Raw genomic sequence first — 26,488 nt, 5'->3', positions numbered from 1 at the left:
CGAACTACCCAACTCCAACCAGAGCATCCCTCTGCCTGAGGGCCGCGCGGGGGCGTTTGCAGTTTACAGACGTCCCAAGATGAAGCGTAATATACGTAACTACTAGGCATATATGCTTTGTCCCTCGGAGGAAGCGAACACTTACGAGACATTTTCATGGCTGTAACCGATTTTGGCGTTGTAGGCTCCGTTATCCAGCACTAAGGTCGTCATTTTAGTACTAACCGCAGTTGCTTTCTTTTCCCGACCCTTCTGCTCACGCTTTTTCCGGCACTCTATGGTGGCACCCACGGAGCGTAAGGGCGCTTCCGCTCTCCCGTAGCAACTGAGGACGCCGGAAGGCAGAGATTGCACTGCAGCCCAGCCTGCCAGCAAGAGTCGTAACGTGCTTCCTGTCTCAACCCGTTTACGTTTTGGCCAGATCCAATAAGAGAGAAAACGCTGTTTTTTTTCGCCCAATGTGTGATTGTTCTTTACTTTTGCAGATTGAGTCGCTCTTGGGAGTTTCTTCTAACCCCTATAACGAACCATCTTTGTGGGGGGTTGGGGGGGAAGGTTGTGGGTGTGTGTGTGTTCGAATAGTATTGTTCAGACAGTAACGTCTTTTGAAGAATAAATTGCAAAGCCATACGCAGCACGGAATTGGATATGAAGACTCTTCAGCTTTATTGCCCACCACTGCCATTCTGACTGTTGGATCCAACCACCCTGTTACAAACACGGAACACGTCAACACGTCAACCGCCTCGCTTTTTTAACTCACAGCCTTCCCTGTCTGCTTGTTCTTCTGCACGGAGTTTTGTGTCTTATCTCAAAAAGCTTCTAGACTTCTGACACACTCCTCCTTTCCCCTTCCTGAAATTAGGTGTTCCTCGTATGTGTTCCCTTAATGTCTTGGGCTCACTTGTCTATATCGTAATGGTTAAGAGAATGAATTTTAAGTTGGAATCCGGACTCTGCCACAAAATGGCTGTGTAACCTTGGGCGATAAAGATAAGGGTTAATACTTAGATAGGGCTTAATGCGTGTGGTTAAATTGTTCTAAGAGCTTTATGTATATTTACTAATTTAATCTTTACAATTTATGAAGTAGGTCCTATTATTGAAATCAAAGATAGTAGTTAAGAGTGCAGTCTCTGCATTCAAACTCCTGGGTCAAATCCTGGCTAACTACATGTTTTGGACAGGTTAGTTAACCTCTCTACACCTTAGCTTCCTCATCTGTAAAATGGACAGGTTAGTTAACCTCTCTACACCAAACCTTTTGGACAGGTGAGTTAACCTCTCTACACCTTAGCTTCCTCATCTGTAAAATGGAATACTATAATAATCCTCCCTTGCAGAATTATTTTATGAAGAGTAAATGATAAAAGTCAAGTACCTGTTAGTAATTATCATCATCGTCATCCTTTTATCATGTGATCATTGTTACCTTTGCCATGGCAAACTCCTTTAAGTTAGGCATTCTATTGGTGTCTATATTCCTTTGTATCAAAAAGTCATTGAAAGTCCAAAGTTAGTTATGTCCAATTTTAGTCATTCTATTTTCTCTAACAATATTAAATTGATAGGATCCCCCATGTAAAAAATATTTTATCAGTCTTACATCACAGAGTAACCATCATTTCTATTCACCTCTCATCTTTTAAAATAGGCTCTTTCAAAAAGCTTCCCTTTTCGCTTTCCTTCATATTTACCTGATCCTGGATCAAGATCATTTTTGTTCTTGGCTTCAGCTATCATTGAATACCAATAAATCCTAAAGAAGAATTTCTACCCCCACCTGCAACCTGAATGTTTCTATCCGGGGGTCCTGAGATAACCTTAAAGGTAACAAATCCAAAACAATTTTATCTCCAAAACTGCTTGTTTCACCTATATTACTTGTCTCAATTAGTGGTGTGCCCCAATATCTACCCGGTGCCCCAAACTAAAAACCTCAGTAAACTTCAACTCCAATCCTTGTATTAATCTCTGGAATTTGTCCTTGACCCTTTTTTGTTTATTTACCTTTACTGATACTGCCTTATCTTTCACCAAAAATAGTAATGCTGCTGCCTTCTCAAGGCTCCTGTCTCCATTCTCTTCTCATGATCTGTCCTCTGTACTGCCAGTATGGTTATCAGACTATTTTTCTAAATCAGAAATCTGATCATCTTCCCCAAATTCAGTCACCATAGAAGTCTCCCAAGACTTGACGCTGCCTATGAAATAATGTCCATACATTTGCAATCTCATCCCCCTTCAACCCATCCTACACTGTGTTGGTAAATATTTAACAACCGGATCTCCAAGAAAAAAGTCCTGATTTGTAGTGTTTACCATTTTCTGTGGTGAAAATACTGTCACAATGGCTGTTTTCAAGCTTTCCTGAACTCATCAAACACCAGAACACAGAGTTGGGAAGAGATGTGCACAACTGGTTCTCATGAGCCAGTATAAGCCAGTTTCAGCACAGACTGTTCTATTCACCTTCACACCATGCACTCTCCCCTCCCAGGTTTTAGTATAAAGAATCTCAAGCATGTAACTATTACTTTTCAAATACATGTATATTTTGAGAATGTGTAATTTTAAAAGTTAAAAATATCACTCTGATATAAATACATAATGAACATGTGCAACAGATTTAAGTCACATTAATGAGTGAACTAACTTTATACCCTATCTTGTTGGTTCTTGCCAATATGAGTTAACAAATCTTTGATGCACATTCATTATATATTTGTATGACAGTCACATTTTTAACTTTTTGAAAATCATACTTTGAGAATTAAATACCAATTAACAAAAATGTAAATTTAAACCACAGTTGTGTCTGGCATTCTCTAAGTACTTAAACTTCATTAGCTTAATCCTCACAACAACCACATAGCTAAAAATCCACAGAGCAAAGTTTCCAATCCAAGTCTGACTTCAGGGCCAGTCCGTTTAACTTTAAACTGACATTCTCACCTTTGAAATAATATCTCCACTGTAAATCCATCTCTGGCTAAACAAGATAGAATCACTCCATCCCTTGTGTTTTCATAGCACTTTGCTTCTATTTTCAATTATGCTAAGGATAATAATAGCATTATTAAGAGCTTGACATATGCTAGGCACTTTGTTCAACACTATATATGCATAATCTCATTTAATCCTCACAAAATTGTGTTAGGTACTATTATCTCCAATAGATGAGGTAACTGAGGCTGAGAGTGAAATAACTTGCCCAAGTTTACACAGCTACAAAATGGTCGAGCAAGGCTTTGAACAAGAGTGTAATGATAGAGCTCAAGGTCCTAGCACTAGGAATTTAGCTTCCCTCTGAGGCTGTTAACTCTTTGATGGCAGGAACAGGTTTTGTTTGTTTAGGCTACCTAGTTACTTGAATAGTGCCTCATTTATAGTACATTATAAATGTTAAGTGAGTAAACAGTCAATCCACATATATCTCCTTTCCCTTGCTTGAAAAGGCTCAGGTGTTGGACTATATGTGTAAACTATCCCCTGGCCATCCCCATAGACACCCACAGCATTTTCTGATACATCCCTCAGAGGTAGTGTTATTCTCCCCCCCCCCCCACTTTTAGATGTCACCTCTGTAAACAGAGTGGTCATTTTCACCTCTGTAAAATGTTGGTTTGGGGCTGGGTGGGGTGAAGGTGCAGAGCTGTAATAGTTCTCCCTGCTATTTCAACAATTTCCTTCCTTTACATAGAATTTTTTTTTTTTTTTCGGTACGCGGGCCACTCACTGTTGTGGCCTCTCCCGTTGCGGAGCACAGGCTCCGGACGCGCAGGCTCAGCGGCCATGGCTCACGGGCCCAGCCGCTCCGCGGCATGTGGGATCTTCCTGGACCGGGGCACGAACCCGTGTCCCCTGCATCGGCAGGCGGACTCTCAACCACTGCGCCACCAGGGAAGCCCACATAGAAATTTTTAAGTGAAATTTAAAATCCTTATTTCTTTAGATACAACAACCTAGTGAGTTGGGTAAGGCTGATATTATTAATCTATTGTATAGAAGATTAAACTGAAGCTAAACGTAAGTAAATTATTTTCTCCAGCTTAACACAGCTAGAAAATACTAGAGCCAGGACTTAAATTTAGGCCTTCTAATTCCCAGGTCCTGGGTTCTATTAAGACACATTATCAACTTTTACTTCTCTTAGAATTTCTAGAGGAAACATCAAATTATAGCATTTAGCCGGGGGAAAAGCAGAATATCTAAGCAAAGGATAAGACACTGAGGCAAGAATATGAAAAAAGCTGAGTAGGTAAAGAAAGCAAAGCAATTAGAGCCGTTTGTAGAGCAAATTCTGACAGGGAAATGAAAAAGAGAAGATGTGTATGAAGAACTCAGTGATGGAGACGGGGACATGACTAGAGCGTGGGGACAGAGGTCTAAAACCCAAGAAGCTTCTGGGGTTGGGAGTCAAAGCATCCAACAGTGTCAGGGGCACTAGCGCGCTAGTCCCAGGGAGGGAGGCGGGGCAGCAAGAGCCTGTCCGGAGCCTGCGTTGCCCCGCCCCACCCCGAGCCCGCCCCGCCCCGAGCCCGCCCCGCTCCGGCCCTCCCCCAGATCTCTTAGGTGATGCTGCAGCCAAGATGGCGCCGGCGGCGGCCGCGGCTACCTAAGCGGAATGCTCCCGGTCCTTGGCGGCAGCGGTGGCGGATGTGGCCTCGGCAGGGGGCTCAGGTCTGTCCTGGGCGTGAGTGCTCACGCGCCTCTCCTCCGGCCGGGTTAACCCAGACAAAGAGGAGACGGCCACGAAGAGAGCAGGCAGTGAGGAACGGAGAGAGAGCGCGGCGACCCCCGCTTCGGCACCATGGCTGGGCTCATCAAGAAACAGATCCTGAAGCACCTCTCCAGGTCAGTCAGAGCCTCGGGCGTGGGCGCTAGTCCGCTTCCGCCCTAGTTGGTTATCAGAGGCAACCTGCGGCTTCGGGGGCGGCGGGGACTGGCAGCCGAGCAGGAGGCGACCCTCGGGCTCCCCGCTCCAGTCCGGGCAGAGGTCGCTGCCCCGGATCTCCCGTCGCCTGCGGCGCCCAAGACTGGCCTCACGAGTCAGTCCTCTGACGGGTTCGCCCCCGGACGGGTTCGTCCCTGGATGGGTTCGCCCCTGGACGGGTTCTCTCTCCCGGCTGGCTCGCGAAGGAGCGTGTTGGGCTGCCGGGGGAGGCGGCGGACTGGGATCGTTGCCGACACGGCGTCTGGGGGCGTTTGGAGGACCCCTCTCGGGCGGTCCTGCGCGGAGGCTGCAGATGGTTTGTCACCCAGGTGCCCGGTGTCTGCTCGCCTCCCTTCGGAGCTGAGTGGTTCCGTTAACCGAGGGCGTCTGGCGCAGTGTGGACTGTTAGGGCTGAGAATTGTTTTCTCACTGAAATGTTAACCTTGTTATTGTTCTGAATTCACTTTACCTCGCCGTTCCCAGTCTAATGCATTAGAGGGTGTGCCTGTTTGCACAGTTAGGATTTGTTTTAGGTAAATAATCAGAGTTACCAGCTTTGGCGAGTTCTTTCTGGAGTCGTTTTAGCCCCACATCATTCGTACAAAGCAGGTTTTTTTTGTTTGTTTTTTGCTTTATTTTAATCTAAGACCCATAAATTCAGGGAGCCAACATCTGTGGTAATAAACCCGAGACTTGTCATTCTTTCCATTTCGTAACGTGGTTTTAGTCGGAATCATGACTCAGTAAAGCTGGCAGTTTGTTACTGCCCCTGACTTCTCCATATTTGTCTCAAGACACAGGCTAAATGTAGGATCTTGTTTGCAAGTTGTTAACAGCGAATTCAAACTGCTTAGTTATGACCCTTTTCTCTGTTATTTGTCTGTAAATTAATGATTAATTTTAACTGATTTTAGGAAAACACTTGGGTGTGATGATATACTTTCGTAATACAAACAATTCTTGATTTTCCAAATCGTTGTATACCACAGGTTATATATTAGGGAACAAAATAATTATTTCTGTGATTCAGCAAATATTTTTCTCACTTATAACATTGAATAAGATATATTTTTTTAAAGTAACAAATTATAGCAGCATTTATGAATCTACATTTCTTAACATTATCACTAATTGGAAAGTTTCTTTTAAAATTGTCCGTATAGTCCAATAATGAATTATTTCACTTTGGAAGATTTTATCTTTATTATTATTTTTTATGATTTAAGTAAGATCTGACTTATCAGATGTCCTCCAGCCTTTCTCATACTCAGTTCCTACAAGAAAATTCAGACCTATAGAAAATGATTTGAATTTCTATTTTCTCACTCTCCCTAGGATGATAGTACTTAGCTAGTTCCATTCTAGATGCGTAGGAGAAAAGTTTGTTCTGTCAGTGAGTGCTTTAGGGCATTAGAGTTTAATTCTCTTGTAGAACTCCAGTTTGGAAGGACTCTTAAAAATTAGTTGTAAAGGTAATGGCTAACTTCACAAAATAGACACATTCAGAATTGAGCCTTGAGGATTACTTTTTTGTTTGTTTGTTTGTTTTATTTTTTAAACATCTTTATTGGAATATAATTGCTTTACAATGGTGTGTTGGTTTCTGCTGTATAACAAAGTGAATTAGCTATACGTATACATATATCACCATATCCCCTCCCTCTTGCGTCTCCCTCCCACCCTCCCTATCCCACCCCTCTAGGTGGTTACAAAGCACCGAGCTGATCTCCCTGTACTATGCAGCTGCTTCCCACTAGCTATCTCTTCTACATCTGGTAGTGTATATATGTCAGTGCTACTCTCGAGGATTACTTTTTAATCTGTATGATTTTCAATAGCTGTGTTGTAAATAACAATGATTTTTTTGAGATGAGTTTTTGAAGCACTTGAGTTTTCAGTTATTTCACATTTCAAAACTTCCTTAAGTCAGATGAACTGAAGAGCATCAAATTCATATTCTTGGTTAAAATATTAATCTTACTGCTGTTGCTGTCATTTGTCATCTCCTAAGAAAAATACAATTATTTATAAACATAAAGGATGACAGTAGAAGAAACAAGGTGGATGTTGTGATAAATTATAGTTACTCAAATAGGAATGAACTTTTGAAATTACCTGGGTCAAGCTTAATTTTACAGGTTATTCAGTAATGAAGATGTCACTATACTGATCTAATCATCTGGAACACAGTTTGATAGGAAATACTTAGAACATACTACCTTCCAATACCTTTCTTATGGCCAGTGAATGGAACTCATGGCACCTTCTTAACGGAGGCCTTACCTGACCATACTCTTTCTGTAGCGCTCATTCTCATCAGTCATAATATATACTTATTTATTTGCAGTTCGTTTGTCTTCTCCACTGTATGTAAATTCCATGAGGATAGGGATTTTTGTTGTTGTTGTTTGTTTTTCGGAGTCTAGAATAATGTAGGCACTCAACGACTATTTTTTGAATGAATGCATGAATGACAACAATGAACTGACTCTCCCTCACATTGCTGTTTTTTTTAACTAAGGCAAGACTATAAGCCACCAATATTATTGCAGATATTGGGCATGACCTATTTTCCTGTGGTTTTAGGGAATAATGGGCAATTGAATCATTGAATAAATGTGGTGCCGGTGTCCTGGAAAGGAAGAACTAGGAAAATGACCCTTTATATAAGGGGTTTTCCAGTAAGGAAGACTATCTAGGAAGCAACAGGAGAAAGAGAGTGCCAACTCTGAGCCTTGAGATTGAAGTATGGTGAAATTGTAAGGTTAAAACCAGGTTTACTTAGATACAGGGGCTTAAGAAACTGGTGTATTGGAAAAGTATGAAAGGGGAATTATTCTTAAGAGATTAACAAATGCTTTAAGCAAACGCTGAACTATTTGAGAAGTGTAAATCTATATACTTGTTCCCTGCCTAATTGTTTAGTTTGTATTCCAAGCATCTCTTTCATTGTTAATGAAAACAGTACTGAAGAGGGAGAGTTAGTGTGTGTGTGTGTGTTGGATATGGGGGTTGGAGTAGTTGCGTTTTAAGAGAAGTGAAACAGGAAAAGCCTTTGAAGGAGAATTTACCCTGATCTTTCATACCATCATCAGCATAAAATATGTTTTGGAGGCTTCTCTAGGAGAGTATTTTTTTCAGAAGGAAATGGAAACTTCTAAAGAAAAGTTAGAACAAGTGTAAGAAAAGAAATAAGAGCAGGAGCTACCTTTCAGCTCAAGGCCTCATTACCTGTTACTGTGGTATGTGTACATGCGTGCTCCAGCAAAGGCAGAGGGGGGGAATAGAAGCTTGAAGATGGGGTACATTTAAGCCAGGACCTGAAAAGGGGTGGGGAAGATTTAGATACAAATGCTCCCCACTATTCCTTTGGCTCAAGGCATATTATGCTGGGCACAAGGTTTACTGGGGGTTTGGCAGGACAGACATACACCACACCTGGGTACAGTCTTTGTATAGTTTTAAGTAGTAGTTATCAAATATGGGTGTTTTTACCCCTCAGGGGACATTTGGCAATGTCTGGAGACATTTCTGATTCTCACAACTTGGCAGGGGTGGGGGTGGGGCGGTGACTAGTGGGTAGAGGCCAGGGACGCTGCTAAACATCCTACAGTACACAGCCCAGTCCCCCACAGAAAGAATTATTTGGCCTATGTGTCAATAGTTTTGAGGTTGAGAAACTGGTTTAAAGTATACACATGTATGTCAGATTATTAAACTAGGATACTATGCCAGTTAAGATTATATTGTCTTCAGACAACAAAAACCTGTTCTGTTTAACTTAGGCTGAAAAAGGAAATGTAACAGAAAGCTCTTGGGGTGGGTTACAGAATCTGGAACTAGACAACTCCTAGGGCCTAATTGGAAGCGTGCTTGAACCTCAGCACTACTGACATTTGGACAAGACAATTCTATGTTGTGAAGGGCTGCTCTGTGCATTGTAGGATGTCTAGCAGCATCTCTGGTCTCTACCCACTAGATGCCAATAGCACTCCCACAGTCTTGACAATGAAAAAATGTCTCCAGACGTTGCCAAATGTCCCCTGGAAGGCAAAATTGCTCCTGGTTGAGAATCACTGCTTTAGGGTGCTGTCCCATCTCTCATAACTCCCAATCTGATCTCCTGTCAAGTTTCAGATTCCTGGGAGAGAAAATGTTTGGCCCAGTTCTGTTTATCTATGGATCAATTAACAATGGCAAAGGGTTATAGAGCAAAAATATGGTCATGGGGAGAACTATTTTGAGTCAGGCTTTGCTGCTCCATTTGGTGTCTTTAATAGGCACTGAACTTAATTAGATTTCAGAGGGCCTCATTTGCTATGTTAAGGAAATTGAAATTGAACTTCATCCCAGGAGGTGACTGCTAATAAAGAGTTTCTGACAAAAGAGGGACATGATCACTAAAGGTGCATGGTAATCAGTTTGGTTTGGAGTCCAGGGTTCAGGAGCAGTTGTCTGGGGTGGAAACATAGAGTCTCTAGAGGGGCTCTGATTAACTTAAGTAGAAAAGTAATGTAGAAGGATATCAGTGTACCACAGAGGCTATGGGAAGGTTAGAGAAACAGACTTGGGAAGGGCTTGGATACAGGTCAGCTCCAAGGATCTAGGTAAGAGAAACTACTTGACAGTCTCAACAAGACATGCTCCCTAAATAAAGGGGAAGGAACAAGTAGAAAGGGAGGGTGGCCTGAGAAGATTGTTAAATATTTGGAATATTTGTTAAGGAGATTAGGAAGGGTTGAGGGCTTGCATGATCTTGTGACTGAATGGCAAAGTGAAGTGAGTTTCCAGTGCTTCACAGTGTATTGATTGGGATGGCTTAGGCTGTATAAGGCTAGAAGGGGGGTGGGGCAGCCGATGATAGCCTGGGGAGAAAAGGAAAAAACCCTCAAAAGATTGGAAATTTTATCTACTAGAAGAGCAGTTGAGAAGAACAAATGAGAAAACTGGAAGGATTAGATGTTTTGTCTGAAAGTGTCATATATGTTAAAGTTTAAGATGTTAGACGCGAGTTCGTGCTCCGGTCCGGGAAGATCCCACGTGCCGCGAAGCGGCTAGGCCCGTGAGCCATGGCCGCTGAGCCTGCGCTTCCGGAGACTGTGCTCCGCAACGGGAGAGGCCAGAACAGTGACAGGCCCAGGTAATGCAAAAAAAAAAAAAAAAAAAAAAGATTTTAGAGTAAGCCTAGTTTAGGGCAAGGTATCAGAAAAGGCCATGGAAGTGCATTGCTGAAGAGAAGTTAAGGTGCATGTAATTGGAGATGAATACCACTGGGTCCATAATTCTTCTTGTATCAGACATTCTTAAAAAGAAATACAACATAGATTATTTAGACTGTTGGAAATTACTTTCTCAGGACTTCCCTGGTGGCGCAGTGGTTAAGAATCCGCCTGCCAATGCAGGGCACACGGGTCCGATCCCGGTCCGGCAACTAAGCCCGTGCGCCACAACTACTGAGATGGTGCCCTAGAGCCGGTGAGCCACATCTACTGAGCCCACGTGCTGCAAGTACTGAAGCCCACGCGCCTAGAGCCCGTGCTCCTCAACAAGAGAAGCTACCGCAATGAGAAGCCTGCGCACCGCAATGAAGAGTAGCCCCCACTCGCCGCAACTAGAGAAAGCCCGTGCGCAGCAACGAAGACCCACTGCAGCCAAAAATAAATAAATAAATAAATTAAATAAATATTTTTAAAATAAAAAGCTTTAAAAAAAAGAAATTATTTTCTCAAATTATAATTTCATATAATTATTGACAGGCAAATTATTTACATTTTTCACTTTAAAGTTCAATAAATAATTTTTGAGAGTTTATATGTACCAGGTTATTGAGAACTGGGCATTAGAGATACATGGTCTCAACTCTTGGAAAATTTCGGTGATTCCTATTCTGGCATAAGAAGCATGAATAGGATCACTAAATGTAACCTATTTCTAGAACTGTACTGCCATATCAAATTTGTGAGATTTGGTTTACTTGGATGAGGCAACTGGGAGAAGAGTGAGTTAAATATTACCTTTTAGGATTATAAATAAATTTACTTTTATAATTTTGGGGATTTTTTGAAGTAATGTTTGGTTACTTAAATTGTTTTAAAAATAATCTCCAATAATGCTGATTTACTCCAATAATGCTATATATACTAGTTGTTTATTTAGCAAATGTTTACTGAGTGCTACTTTGTACCAGGTACTGGTCCATAGTGCTGGGCAAAAATCCCTGCCCTCGATGGAGTTTACATTTCAATCAGAGAAGGCTGAGAGTAATTAAATGAATAAGTGAAGTACATTATATCAATTTGTGGTAAGTGCTGTTGAAAAAAATAACACAGAAAGGGGATAGGAAGTGCAAGGAGGCGGGGACAGAGTTTGCAATTTTAAATCTAGTGATGGAGAAGGCTTAATTGAGAAGATGTTATTTGAGAAGAGACCTGAAAGTGGGGGTGGGAACAAATGCAAAGATCCAGAAGTGAAAGCTTACTTGTCATTTTTTGGCAAATATATTGAGGCCGCCGATCTAGGTGAAGTGAGGTGAGGAATGAGGTGAGTGGAGGAAGATGAGATCAAAGAGAAAACAAGGGCCAGATCTTGTGGGACCTTGTAGTGACTTTGGCTTTTACCCTGAGTGAGATTGGAAGCCACTGGAAGGCTTTGAGCCATTGATCACTGCAGCCAAGTGGGAAATAAATAATAGGAGGGCAAGGGCAGAAGAAGAGCCCAATGAAAAGTGATAACTATCCCGATGAGAAAAATATTGGCTTGGAGCTAGGTGGATGCAGTAGAGTTGTTGGGATACATAGGTTCTAGATGTGTTTTGAAGGCAGAGCCTCAGGATTTGCTGATAAGATGTGCATTGAGAAAGAGAACAGTTATGGATGACTTTGACATAAGCAACTGACAAGATGGAGTTGCTGTTAATTAAGCTGGAGAAGATATGGAGGAGGAGCAGGCTTTTGGAAGAAGATCGGGAGTTTGGCTCTGGATACATTAATTTGGATGCCTATTAAGTATCTTACTGGAGATCCCTTTTATTTGTAAGCTAATTTAGACTGCATCTCTTATAGTCAGGCAACAACAATGTCAGTGTTTTTTGTGTGTGGTTATCCTTTGGCTTATGCAATGGATAATTACAGAAAAGTGAATTGTGAGTTGAATTTTAGGGGGTGGATTTTTCCTTTTTTCTATTACGTACACTATGTAGAAGCATCTGAAATTGAGCAAGGTGCCCATTTCTTTCACATTAATTTACAACTATAACCAAGATATTGGTTCTTGGAAAAGTTACTTTTAGGAGATTGATTTGAAAACTTCAGGTGAAATGGAGATTGGATGCTTGGTCCATTGGATGTTGTAATATTATAATCCTATCAGAAGGTATTTGTTCCTGTCTCCTAGAAGGAGGTTATTAAAACATTGAGGTTTTTGACTTTCCCAAGGTTTAACAGGTAGTGTTGAGTGGTTAAGTCACTGATCCAGCACCCTTATAATTTGATTATTCTATACTACCTGTTCAGGCTGTTGTTCCCACCTAACAGTTTGCTTTTCTTTTAGTTTTTGGCATTTCCCTTATTACTCTTTTATGGTGTTTTATCATCCTCCTGCAATATCCCTTAGGAGATTCTTTTATTACTTGGGAATACTTTGACTTTGCAGTCCTTTGAAGCTTGGGAAACATAGTCTTTTGACTCAGCAATTCTTTAAAGTTGGGGAAGGACAATTTCTCCATTTATTTCTTTTTACTTGCATAATTTTTTTGCAATATCACTTTTTTGCAATATTGCACTTTGCCTTAATACTGCAGTTTCCAGTCTAAACGTTTCCTTAGTAAGTTGATCTCTTATCAGTTTATATGTTTTAAAGTCTGCATATTATGTTACTTAGGATGAGTAATTTAATATTTATTAAATATTGGTATTTACAAGTTGGTATTAGCTCACATTGAACATAAGTTACAAGTGAAAGGCTTTATGACTGTTTCCACAAGTGAAATATAAGTAGTTATCATATCAAGACCAAGTTATTAAAACAAAATTAAGAGCTGAGCAAATTTGACTCAGGATATGGTAATTTATTGTTTGTTTGGGTTTTTTTTTCAGGCATTAGACTTACTATTGATCTGTCTGATAATTCACTGACTTATTTCGAGACTTCTCCCAGCCAAAGAGAATGTTGTGTGTAAATTTTGAATCTCTATATTAGTCTATCCTTTAAGACTTCATTTTAGCTATATGTATAATGTACTCTTTTTCTACCCAAAAATACCGTTAAGAGAGGAATCTCTGGCTCCTTTTTGCCACTGCTATCATAGCATCGTGTTGTTTTCCTCTACTGTTGTCTATTTATTAAAACAAAAGCTTCATGTTTATTAGTTCCATAGACTTCATCTCTTTAAGGGTAGAATAACCCTGATAGGCTTTGAATTCTGAGTGCAGTAACTATGCTTATGTTATTCACCATTGTATCTTTAGCATCTGCCACAGTACTGTGGTACATAGTAGTTGTTCAGAAACATGAAAAGTTGATTTATATCCAAAAAGTTTAAATTAAAACTTTTTTTTAATACTTTAGTTCTCCAATTTACTTTTGAGTATATAGATGTAGTTTATTGCTGGATCTCTTGGTTTTGTGGGTTATTTTTCATAGGTAACTTTACTCTTTAGTATTCTCTATGAAATGAAATGAGGATTATAGTTTTAACTGGGCCTTACGGCAGTTAAAATTTTGACAATTTGTATTTATAGGTTGCTTGTCTTTTAGAGTGCTTGTGCTAATTGGTTTCATTTAATGTTGAATTGTACAGTTCAGTCTTTGTATAACTTTTGTACAATATAGCTATCTCATTTTTGTTAAATATTATTTTTAATATAAAAATTTTAAAATACTGATTTAATAGAGTAGTAGTGCTACCAGTGGTAGAGAGAATGAAGAAAATCATAAATGATTAATTTATCTTAGAATTTAAGCAGCATTTGCCTTTAGTTAATCCAGTGTGAAATACAACTGTATTTTCTTTAAAGTGCATCAGAGCTAAATATTTTTATCATATCATTCCTTTCCTCTTCCTTCCCTTAAACTTGCTCCCTTCTGTGTCCCCTGTGTACCCATTCCCTGCAGCGATCCCTGCTGGCTGTGGTGGAGATTGGTGTGCTGTGAATTTCATAATCACCCAAATGAGTACCAGAGGAGTCTAAGAAACCCTGGCAACTGACTACTTGCTTTCACCACGAGTAGGGACCTTTTGTCTGAATTTCCTGCCCTCAGGTAATTCTTCTATTCCCCATTTTTTTTTTCTTTCTGTAGATGCAAGCACTTACTATGCCCCACATAAAGATACTTTGAGAATATTTTCTGATTCTTCTTCTTTTTGTCAGGCACCGACTTCATGTTTGTTTGGTTTTTTTTTCTTTTTTTTCTTTTTTACCATGTAGCTACAGGCTCATGCAATTCTCTTAGAATGTCTTCTAGTATATAAGGTTTGGCAATGCACTTAAAGCTATAACCAGTTCTTTCTGATGTTGCATGAGTGAGTTTTAAAACTTATAGTCAGCTATTTGAAAATAGTAATTAGCATTATCTACTCTTTAATGGGTTAGGCATCATAGTCTAATTTAATTAATGAAGTATGAAGGCTCTTTTGATAATGAGGATGTTTTGATCAATTCACTGAAGGACTTAAAGAGTTTATTTTGTGTACTTAATGTTAAGTATAATATTTTTTAAATTAATTAATTAATTAATTTTTGGCTGTGTTTGGTCTTCATTGCTGCACACGGGCTTTCTCTAGTTGCGGCGAGTGGGGGCTACTCTTCGTTGTGGTGCCCTGGCTTCTTTTTGCGGTGGCTTCTCTTGTTGCCAAGCACAGCTCTAGGCGCTCAGGCTTCAGTAGTTGTGGCACGCGGGCTCAGTAGTTGTGGCTCGGGGGCTCTAGAGGGCAAGCTCAGTAGTTGTGGCGCACGGGCTTAGTTGCTCCCTGGCATGTGGGATCTTCCCGGACCAGGGCTCGAACCCGTTTCCCCTGCATTGGCAGACGGATTCTTAACCACTGCGCCACCAGGGAAGCCCTATGCGCTCTCTTTTTTTTCTATTATTACATTTTTTATTGAAAAAAAATTCACGTAACATAAAATTCACCATTTAACCATTTTAAGGTGTTTCTTTAGTAAATTCATGATGTGATGCAACCTTCATTCCTAATTCTAAACCAGCACTGACTTTTCAGGTTATTGCTCCTGAACGGGTGTGGTGCTCCTGACACCTAGTGGGCAGGGGCCAGAAATGCTGCTAAAGTCCCAGAAGAGAATTAATTTTCTGTCTCCTAAGTGTTGAGGCTGAGAGACCCCACTCTACACCATTAGAGCACCACATCAAATCCAAGGAAATAAACAGTCAGTCGTGTCATCCCTACTGGTCTCAAGAATGTCTTTACAGCATTTTTATTTCAGTTCAGGAGGCAAGGTTCACATGTTTGGTTGTTAGGTCTTTTTAGTGTCTTTTAATATAGAGGAGTATTCTCTGCCCCACACTCAGACTTTCTGTCTGATTACTTTTTGTAAGCGTTCAGGCCAGTTTTGGCACTGCATTCTCTTTCCATATTTTATTATTACCTTTATTTATTGAAGTGTAGTTGATTTACAGGGTTGTTCCAATCTCTGCTGTACAGCAGAATGACTGTTTTACACATATAGACATTCTTTTTTTTAATTTTTAAATTTAATTTTATTTATTTTTTGTACATCAGGTTCTTATTAGTTATCTATTTTACACACATCAGTGTATACATGTCAATCCCAATCTCCCAATTCATCTCAACCCCCCCACCCGCCACCCCGCCTCTTTCCCCCCTTGGTGTCCATACGTTTGTTCTCTACATCTGTCTCAATTTCTGCCCTGCAAACCGGTTCATCTGTACCATTTTTCTAGATTCCACATATATGCGTTAATATACGATATTTGTTTTCCCCTTTCTGACTTACTTCACATTGTATGACAGTCTCTGAATCCATCCACTTCTCTACAAATGACCCAATTTCATTCCTTTTTATGGCTGAGTAATATTCCATTACATATTCCATATGTACCATATCTTCTTTATCCATTTGCCTGTCATTGGGCATTTAGGTTGCTTCCATGACCTGGCTATTGTAAATAGAGCTGCAATGAACATTGTGGTACATGACTCTTTTAAATTATGGTTTTCTCAGGGTATATGCCCAGTAGTGGGATTGCTGGGTGGTATGGTAGTTCTATTTTTAGTTTTCTAAGGAACCTCCATACTGTTCTCCATAGTGGCTGTATCAATTTACATTCCCACCAACAGTGCAAGAGGGTTCCCTTTTCTCCACACCCTCTCCAGCATTTATTGTTTGTAGATTTTCTGATGATGCCCATTCTAACTGGTGTGAGGTGATACCTCATTGTAGTTTTGATTTGCATTTCTCTAATGATTAGTGATGTTGAGCATCCTTTCATGTGTTTGTTGGCAATCTGTATATCTTCTTTGGAGAAATGTCTATTTAGGTCTTCTGCCCATTTTTGGATTGGGTTGTTTGTTTTTTTAATATTGAGTTGCATGAGCTCTTTATATATTTTGGAGATTAATCCTTTGTCAGTTGCCTCGTTAGCAAATATTTTCTCCCATTCTGAGGGTTGTCTTTTGTCTTGTTTGTAGTTTCCTTTGCTTTGCAAAAGCTTTTAAGTTTCATTAGGACCCATTTGTTTATTTTTGTTTTTATTTCCATTACTCTAGGAGGTAGATAAAAACAAATCTTGCTGTGTTTTATGTCAAAGAGTGTTCTTCCTATGTTTTCCACTAAGAGTTTTATAGTGTCCGGTCTTACATTTAGGTCTCTAATCCATTTTGAGTTTATTTTTGAGTATGGTGTTAGGGAGTGTTCTAATTTCATTCTTTTACATGTAGCTGTCCAGTTTTCCCAGCACCACTTATTGAAGAGGCTGTCTTTTCTCCATTGTATACCCTTGCCTCCTTTGTCATAGATTAGTTGACCATAGGTGCGTGGGTTTATCTCTTTCTGTCCTGTTCCATTGTTCTATATTTCTGTTTTTGTGCCAGTACCATACTGTCTTGATTACTGTAGCTTGTAGTATAGTCTGAAGTCCAGGAGCCTGACTCTTCGAGCTCCATTTTACTTTCTCAAGATTGCTTTGGCTATTCAGGGTCTTTTGTGTTTCCATACAAATTGTGACTTTTTTGTTCTAGTTCTGTGAAAAATGTCATTGGTAGTTTCTTAGGGCTTGCATTGAATCTATACATTGCTTTGGGTAGTATAGTCATTTTCACAATATTGATTCTTCCAATCCAAGAACATGGTATATCTCTCCATCTGGTGGTATCATCTTTAATTTCTTTCATCAGTGTCTTATAGTTGTCTGCATACAGGTCTTTTGTCTCCCTACGAAGGTTTATTCCTAGGTATTTTATTCTTTTTGTTGCAATGGTAAATGGGAGTGTTTCCTTAATTTCTCTTTCAGATTTTTCATCATTAGTGTATAGGAATGCAAGAGATTTCTGTGCATTAATTTTGTATCCTGCTACTTTACCAAATTCATTGATTAGCTCTAGTAGTTTTCTGGTGGCATCTTTAGGATTCTCTATGTATAGTATTATGTCATCTGCAAACAGTGACAGTTTTACTTCTTCTTTTCCAATTTGTATTTCTTTTGTTTCTTTTTCTTCTCTGATTGCCGTGGCTAGGACTTCCAAAACTATGTTGAATAATAGTGGTGAGAGTGGACATCCTTGTCTTGTTCTTGATCTTAGAGGAAATGTTTTCAGTTTTTCACCATTGAGAATGATGTTGGCTGTGGGTTTATTGTATACGGCCTTTATTATGTTGAGGTAGTTTCCCTCTATGCCCACTTTCTGGAGAGTTTTTATCATAAATGGGTGTTGAATTTTGTCAAAAGCTTTTTCAGCGTCTATTGAGATGATCATATGGTTTTTCTTCTTCAATTTGTTAATATGGTGTATCACATTGATTGATTTGCGTATATTGAAGAATCCTTGCATCGCTGGGATAAATCTCACTTGATCATGGTGTATCTTCCTTTTTTTGTGTGTGTGTGTGTTACGCGGGCCTCTCACTGTTGTGGCCTCTCCCGTTGCGGAGCACAGCCTCCAGACGCGCAGGTTCAGCGGCCATGGCTCACGGGCCCAGCCGCTCTGTGGCATGTGGGATCTTCCTGGACCGGGGCACGAGCCCGCCTCCCCTGCATCGGCAGGCAAACTTTCAACCCTTGCGCCACCAGGGAAGCCCGGTGTATGTTCCTTTTAATGTGTTGTTGGATTCTGTTTGCTAGTATTTTGTTGATGATTTTTACATCTATATTCATCAGTGATATTGGTCTGTAATTTTCTCTTTTGGTAATATCTTTGTCTGGTTTTGGTTTCAGGGTGATGGTGGCCTCATAGAATGAGTTTCGGAGTGTTCCTTACTCTGCAATTTTTTTGGAAGAGTTTGAGAGGGATGGGTGTTAACTCTTCTCTAAATGTTTGTTAGAATTCACCTGTGAAGCCATCTGGTCCTGACGTTTGTTTGTTGGAAGATTTTTAATCACAGTTCCAAATTCATTACTTGTGATTGGTCTGTTCATATTTTCTATTTCTTCCTGGTTCAGTGTTGGAAGGTTATACCTTTCTAAGAATTTGTCCATTTCTTCCAGGTTATCCATTTTATTGGCATAGAGTTGCTTGTAGTAGTCTCTTAGGATGCTTTGTATTTCTGCAGTGTCTGTTGTAACTTCTCCTTTTTCATTTCTAATTTTATTGATTTAAGTCCTCTCCCTCTTTTTCTTGATGAGTCTGGCTAATGGCTTATCAATTTTGTTTATCTTCTCAAAGAACCAGGTTTTAGTTTTATTGATCTTTGCTACTGTTTTCTTTGTTTCTATTTCATTTGTTTCTGCTCTGATCTTTATGATTTCTTTCCTTTTACTAACTTTGGGTTTTGTTTGTTCTTCTTTCTCTAGTTCCTGTAGGGATAAGGTTAGATTGTTTATTTGAGATTTTTCTTGTTTCTTGAGGTAGGCTTGTATAGCTATAAACTTCCCTCTTAGAACTGCTTTCACTGCATCACATAGGTTTTGGATTGTCGTGTTTTCACTGTAATTTGTCTCTAGGTATTTTTTGATTTCCTCTTTGATTTTTTCAGTGATCTCTTGGTTTTTTAGTAACGTATTCTTTAGCCTCCATGTGTTTGTGTTTTTTATGTTTTTTTCCCTGTAATTCATTTCTAATCTCATAGCGTTGTGATGGAAAAGATGCTTGATATGATTTCAATTTTCTTAAATTTACCAAGGCTTGATATGTGACCCAAGATGTGATCTGTCCTGGGGCATGTTCTGTGTGCACTTGAGAAGAATGTGTAATCTGTTTTGGGATGGAATGTCTTATAAATATCAATCAATTAAATCTATCTGGTGTATTGTGTCATTGAAAGCTTGTGTTTCCTTATTAATTTTCATTTTGGATGATCTGTCCATTGGTATAAGTGAGGTGTTAAAGTCCCCCAGTATTATTGTGTTACTGTCGATTCCCTCTTTTATAATTATTAGCAGTTGCCTTATGTTTTTAGGTGCTCCTATGTTGGGTGCATATATATTTATAATTGTTATATCTTCTTCTTGGATTGATCCCTTGATCATTATGTAGTGTCCTCCTTGTCTCTTGTAACACTCTTTATTTTAAAGTCTATTTTATCTAATATGAATATTGCTACTCCAGCTTTCTTTTGATTTCCAATTGCATGGAATATCTTTTTCCATTGCCTCACTTTCAGTCTGTATGTGTCCCTAGGTCTGAAGTGGGTCTCTTGTAGACAGCATATACATGGGTCTTGTTTTTGTATCCATTCAGCGAGCCTGTGTCTTTTGGTTGGAGCATTTAATCCATTCACGTTTAAGGTAATTATCGATATGTATGTTCCTATTACCATTTTCTTAATTGTTATGGGTTTGTTTTTCTAGGTCCTTTTCTTCTCTTATGTTTCCCACTTAGAGAAGTTCCTTTAGCATTTGTTGTAGAGCTGGTTTGGTGGTGCTGAATTCTCTTAGTTTTTGCTTGTCTGTAACGCTTTTGATTTCTCCATCGAATCTGAATGAGATCCTTGCTGGATAGAGTAACCTTGATTTTAGATTCTTCCCTTTCATCACTTTAAATATATCTTGCCTCCCTTCTGGCTTCTAGAGTTTCTGCTGAGAAATCAGCTGTTAACCTTATGGGAATTCCTTTGTGTGTTATTTTTCATTTTTCCCTTGTTGCTTTCAGTAATTTTTCTTTGTCTTCAATTTTTGTCAATTTGATTACTATGTGTCTTAGCATGTTTCTCCCTGGGTTTATCCTGCCTGGGACTCTGCACTTCCTGGACTTGGGTGGCTATTTCCTTTCCCATGTTAGGGAAGTTTTTGACTATAATCTCTTCAGATATTTTCGTGGTCCTTTCTCTCTCTCTTCTCCTTCTGGGACCCCTTTAATGCGAATGTTGTTGCGTTTAATGCTGTCCCAGAGGTCTCTTAGGCTGTCTTCATTTCTTTTCATTCTTTTTTCTTTATTGTGTTCTGCAGCAGTGAATTCTACCATTCTGTCTTCCAGGTCACTTATCCATTCTTCTGCCTCAGTTATTCTGCTATTGATTCCTTCTAGTGTAGTTTTCATTTCAGTTATTGTGTTGTTCATCTCTGTTCTTTAATTTTCCTAGGTCTTTGTTAAACATTTCTTGCATTTTCTTGATCTTTGCCTCCATTCTTTTTCTGAGGTCCTGGATGGTCTTCACTCTCGTTATTCTGAAATGTTTTTCTGGAAGTTTGCCTATCTCCACTTCATTTAGTTGTTTTTCTGGGGTTTTATCTTGTTCCTTCATCTGGTACCAAGTTCTCTCCCTTTTCATTTTCTATCTTTCTGTGAATGTGGTTTTACTTCCACAGGCTGCAGAATTGTAGTTCTTGCTTCTGCTGTCTGCCCTCTGGTGGATGAGGCTACCTAAGTGACTTGTGCAAGCTTCCTGATGGGAGGGACCCGTGGTGGGCAGAGCTGGGTGTTGCTCTGGTGGGCAGAGCTCAGTAAAACTTTAATCCGGTTGTCTGCTGATGGGTGGGGTTGGTTCCCTCCCTGTTGGTTGGTTGGCGTGAGGTGACCCAGCACTGGAGCCTTCCTGGCTCTTTGGAGTCTCTGTTTCCCCCAGTCCTGTCAAAGTCCTGCAATCAAATCCTGCTAGCCTTCAAAGTCTGATCTCTAGGTATTCCTGCCCCTGTTGGTGGACCCCCAGGTTGGGAAGTCTGACATGGGGCTCAGAACCTTCAGTCCAGTGGGTGGACTTATGTGGCATAAGTGTTCTCCAGTTTGTGAGTCACCCACTCAGCAATTATGGGATTTGATTTTATTGTGATTGTGCCCCTCCTACCGTGTCATTGCGGCTTCTCCTTTGTTTTTGAATGTGGGGTATCTTTTTTGGTGAGTTCCAGTGTCTTCCTGTCGATGATTGTTCAGCGGTCAGTTATGATTCCAGTGCTTTCACACGAGGGAGTGCTATGCATTCTCTCTTATTGCTAAGTATATTCCATTGTGTATGTTCCACAACTTCTTTATCCATTTAACTGTTGATGGTCATTTGGGTTGTTTCTAGTTTGGGGCTGTTACAAATAAAGCTGCTATGAACATTCATGTATAAGTCTTTGTGAGGACACATGCTTTTCATTTCTCTTCAATAAATATGTAGGAGTAGAATGGTTGAGTTATATGTGGGTGCATATATAACTTTTTTTCTATTTTTTTTTTTTGGCTGCACCACTCAGCTTGCAGGATCTTAGTTCCCTGACCCAGGATTGAACCCGTGCCCTGGCAGTGAAAGTGCCAAGTCCACTGGACTGCCAGAGAATTCCTGACATGTATAAATTAAAAAAATTTTTTTGGCCACACCTCGTGGCTTGTGGGATCTTAGTTCCCAGACCAGGGATTGAAACCCAGCCCTCAGCAGTGAGAGCATGGAGTCCTAACCACTGGACTTCCAGGGAATTCTCTGCAACATATATAACTTTTTTAAGAAGCTGCTTTACAGCTTTCCAAAGTGGTTCTGGGGTGTATGTTTCATATTCTCACCAGCAAGCATATGAGAGTTCCACTTGCTCCGTATCTTCACCAACGCTCAGTATAGTCAGTCTTTTTAATTTTACCTGTTTTAGTGGGTAAGTAGTGGTATCTGACTGTGTTTTTTTATTTTTCTTTTTGCGGTATGCGGGCCTCCCGCTGCTGCGGCCTCTCCCGTTGCAGAGCACAGGCTCCGGATGCACAGGCTCCGGACGCACAGGCTCAGCGGCCATGGCTCACGGGCCCAGCTGCTCCGCGGCACACGGGACCCTCCCGGACTGGGGCACGAACCCATGCCCCCTGCATCGGCAGGCGGACCCCCAACCACTGCGCCACCAGGGAAGCCGCTGACTGTGGTTTTTAATTTGCAGTTTCCTATTGACTGGTGATGTTGTGAATCTTTCAGTGTGCTTATCCACCACCCGTATGCCCTCTTTGGTTTGAGGGTCTGTTTAAATTTTTTGCGTATTTTATTAATGGGATGTCTTATTTTTGAGTTGTAAGAGTTCTTTATATATTGTAGATACAAGTCCTTTTCCAGACATATGTTTTGTAAATATTTTCTGCCAGTCTGTGGCTTGTTCTTTAGAAAGTGTCTTTTAAAATTTTTTTTAATATTTATTTATTTATTTATTTATTTATTTATGTCTGCGACGGGTCTTAGTTGAAGCATGCAGGAGATTTTGTTGTGGCATGTGGGCTCTTCATTGCAGCGCACGGGCCTCTCTCTAGTTGTGGTTCATGGGCTCAGTAGTCATGGTGTGCAGGCTCTGTGGTTGTGGCGCGCAGGCTTAGTTGCCCCATGGCATGTGGGATATTACTTCCCCTACCAGGGATTGAATCTGTGTCCCCTGCACTGGAAGGCAGATTGTTAACCACTGGACCACCAGGGAAGTCCCAGAAACAGTGTCTTTTGATGCACAGAGTTTTTAATTTTGATAAAGTATAACATTGATTTTTTTCTGTTTTGATTTGTGAATTTTTTGTTGTGTTATAGAAATCTTTGCCAAGCTCAAAGTCACCAAGATTTTCTCCTGTATTTTCTTACTGAAGTTTTGTAGTTTCTGTTCTTAGGTTTTAGTCTGTGATCCATTTAGAGTTAATTTGTTATTTGTGATGTGAGGTAAGTGTCAAGGTTCTTTTTTTTTTCTCTTTGCATATGGCTATACAATTGCTGTAACACAATTTATTGAAAATATCATCTTTTTCTCATTGAATTGATTTTGCACCTTTGTTGAAAATCAGCTAACTATAAACTTGGGTCTATTTCAGGACTCTCTTTTGTTCCATTGATTATTTGCCTATCTTTACACCAATATCAGACTGTTGATTACTGTAGCTTTTAAGTAAGTCTTGAAATTGGTGGTACAGGCCTCCAACTCGATTAATCTTTGTCAGAGTTATTTTGACATTCCAGGTCTTTTGCATTTTCATATAAATTTTAGAATCAGCCTGTCATTCCTACCAAAAAGCCTGCTAGATATTTGCTTGGGAACTATAAATCTGTTTGGGGAGAATTGACATCTTAACAATACTGTCTTCTGTCTATTACATGTTTTATTTCTCCATTTTATTTTGTCTTGTTTAATTTCTCTCAGCAATATTTTGTAGTTTTCAGTATGTCTTATACACCCTTTGTCAGATTTATCCCTAAAAATTTCAAACTTGTTATACTAATGTAAACAGTACTTGAAAATTTTCAATTTCCGATTGTTTGTTGCTAGTATATAGAAACACAATCAGCACTTTTATTGCAGTAACTTTTTATTGAGGTAAACCTTCCATATGCAGCTCAATGATTTTTAAATAAGATTTTTATTTTAGAATACTTTTAGATTTGTAGAAAAGTTGTAAAGATAGTACAGAGAATTTTCATACATCCCATATTCCATCTCCTGTATTATTAACATCTTACATTAGTATGGTACATTTATTGCAATTAGTGAATCAATATTTATAAATTATTATTTACTATAGCACATATTTTATTCAAATTTCCTTAGCTTTTTACCTAATGTCCTTTTTCTTTTCCAGGAACCCATTGTGAATACCACGTTATATATAGTCATCATTTCTTTTTAGGCTCCTCCTAGCTGTGACAGTTTCTTAGACTTTCCTTGTGTTTGATGACCTTGAGAGTTCTGAGTAGTATTGGTCAGATATTTTGTTCAGTGTCTCTCAAACAGGATTTGTATAATCTTTTTCTCTTAATTTGAATAGGTTATGGGTTTTTGGCAAGAAGACCACAAAGGTAAAGTGGCATTTTTATTGTCATATCAAGGGTACATATTATCAGCATATTTTATCATTATTATTTTTATTCCAGTTTTATTGAGATATAATTGTGCTGTATAAGCACTGTATAAGTTTAAGGTGTATAGAATAATAATTTGACTTACATACATCATGAAATGGTTACCACAATAGTGGTAATAGTGGACATCCATTATATTATATGCATATAAAATGAAAGAAATGAAAAAAATATTTTTTCTTTGTGATGAGAACTCTTAGGATTTACTCTCTTATCACCTTTCATATATAACATACAACAGTGTTAATTATATTTATCATGTTGTAAATTGCATTCATAGTGTTATTTATCTTATAAATGGAGGTTTGTACCTTTTGACTGCGTTCATCCAATTCCCCCTCCCTCCACCCTCTGGTAAACACAAATCTGGTCTCTTTTCTGTGAGTTTGTTTGTTTTTGAAGTATAATTGACCTACAGCACTATGTTAGTTCCTGTTACACAACATAATGATTCAATATTTTTATATATTTCAAAATGATCACCACAATAAGTCTAGTTAACCATCTGTCCCCATGCAATATTACATAATTATTGACTATATTCCCCACACTGTATATTTCATACCCATGACTCATTTATTTTGCAAATGGAAGTTTGTACCGCTTAATCTCCCTCACCTATTTTTCTTCTTCCTTACCCCTCTCCCCTCTGGCAACCACCTGTTTATTCTCAGTATCTGTCTTACGGCTGAGTAATTTTCCATTGATGAGCAGGTAGGTTGCTTCCATATCTTGGCTATTGTAAATAACGCTGCAATGAACATAGGGGTGCATGTATCTTTTATAATTAGTGTTTCAGTTTTCTTTGGGTAAATACCCAGGAGTGGAATTGCTGGATTGTATGGTAGTTCTGTTTTTAATTTTTTTGAGGAGCCTCCCTACTGTTTTCCATTGCAGCTGCACCCATTTACATTCCCACCAGCAGTGCATGGGGGTTCCCTTTTCTACACATCCTTTCTAATACTTGTTATTTGTGGTCTTTCTGATAATAGCCATTCTTACAGGTATTAGGTGATATCTCATTGTGGTTTTGATTTGCACTTCCCTCATAATTAGTGATGCTGAGCATCTTTTCAGGTGCCTTCTGGCCATCTGTCTGCCTTCTTTGGGAGAATATCTATTCAGCTCTTCTGACCGGTTTTTAATTGGTTTTTGTTTTTTGATGTTGAGTTGTATGAGTTCTTTGTTTTCTGTTTTAACCCTTTGTTGGATATATCATTTACAGGTACCTTCTCTTGTTCAGTAGGTGGCCTTTTCATTTTGTTGATAGTTCCCTTCACTTTGTAAAAGCTTTTTAGTTTGATGTAGTCTCATTGTTTATTTTTGCTTTAGTTTCCCTTGCCTGAGGAGACATATCCAAAAAATATTACTAAGACCAATGTCAAAGAGCATACTGCCTATGTTTTCTTATAGAAGTTTTATTTATGGTTTCCGTTCTTACATTTAAGTCTTTATTAATCCATTTTAAATTTATTTTTGTGCATGGTGTGAGAAATTAGTACAGTTTGATTCTTTTGCATGCAGCTGTCCAGTTTTACCAACATCATTTATTGAAGAGGCTGTCTTTTCCCCATTGTATATTCTTGTCTCCTTTGTTGTAGATGAATTGCCCATGTAAGTGTGGGTTCATTCCTGGACTCTGTTCCATTGATCTATGTGTCTGTGTTTGTGCCAATACTGTACTGTTTTGATTACTGTAGCTTTGTAGTATAGTTTGAAATCAGGGAGTGTGATACCTCCAACTTCGTTCTTCTTTCTTAAGATTGTTTTGGCTCTTTGGAGCCTTTTGTGTTTTCTTACAGATTTTAAAATTATTTGTTCTAGTTCTGTGAAAAATGCCATTGGTAATTTGATAGGGATTGCATTGAATCTGTAGATTACCTTGGGTAGTATGGTCATTTCAACAATATTGATTCTTCCAATCCAAGAACACAGTATATCTTTCCATCTGTTTGTGTTGTCTTCAGTTTCTTTCAGCATTGTCTTTTAGTTTTTGGAGGACAAATCTTTTGCCTTCTTAGGTAGGTTTATTTCTAAGTATTTTATTCTTTTTTATGTGATGGTAAATGGGATTGTTTCCTTAATTTCTCTTTCTGATATATGTGTATAGAAATGCAGTAAATTTCTGTATATTATTTTGTAT

At 39.2% G+C, this 26,488-nt stretch overlaps 2 protein-coding genes across 15 annotated transcripts in view; one reads left to right on the top strand and one right to left on the bottom strand.

The window, feature by feature from the left end:
* The window catches only part of ACTR6 (actin related protein 6), a 32,112-nt gene extending 31,807 nt beyond the window's left edge, over nt 1-305 (bottom strand). The window contains exon 1 of the mRNA XM_004269491.3: nt 146-305. Within this exon, the coding sequence (XP_004269539.1) occupies nt 146-213 (68 nt within the window). The 5' untranslated portion in view covers nt 214-305. The remainder of the gene's footprint in view (nt 1-145) is intronic.
* Nucleotides 306-4,563: 4,258 nt separating this feature from the next.
* The window catches only part of BLTP3B (bridge-like lipid transfer protein family member 3B), a 104,089-nt gene continuing 82,164 nt past the window's right edge, over nt 4,564-26,488 (top strand). For 5 of the 14 annotated variants that reach the window (XM_033427660.2, XM_004269492.3, XM_033427665.2 and 2 more), the window contains exon 1: nt 4,567-4,857. In XM_033427660.2, the coding sequence (XP_033283551.1) occupies nt 4,814-4,857 (44 nt within the window). In that variant the 5' untranslated portion in view covers nt 4,567-4,813. Of the gene's footprint in view, nt 4,858-14,047; nt 14,195-26,488 lie in introns of all 14 variants that reach the window. The other 9 variants (XM_033427666.2, XM_033427663.2, XM_033427661.2 and 6 more) reach the window with 3 other exon arrangements.

This window comes from Orcinus orca, chromosome 11, assembly GCF_937001465.1.
Source record: "Orcinus orca chromosome 11, mOrcOrc1.1, whole genome shotgun sequence".
NCBI classification, from domain to species: domain Eukaryota; kingdom Metazoa; phylum Chordata; class Mammalia; order Artiodactyla; family Delphinidae; genus Orcinus; species Orcinus orca.
Note: the sequence above shows the minus strand (reverse complement) of the source record. Positions and strands in the feature narration are given on the sequence as shown.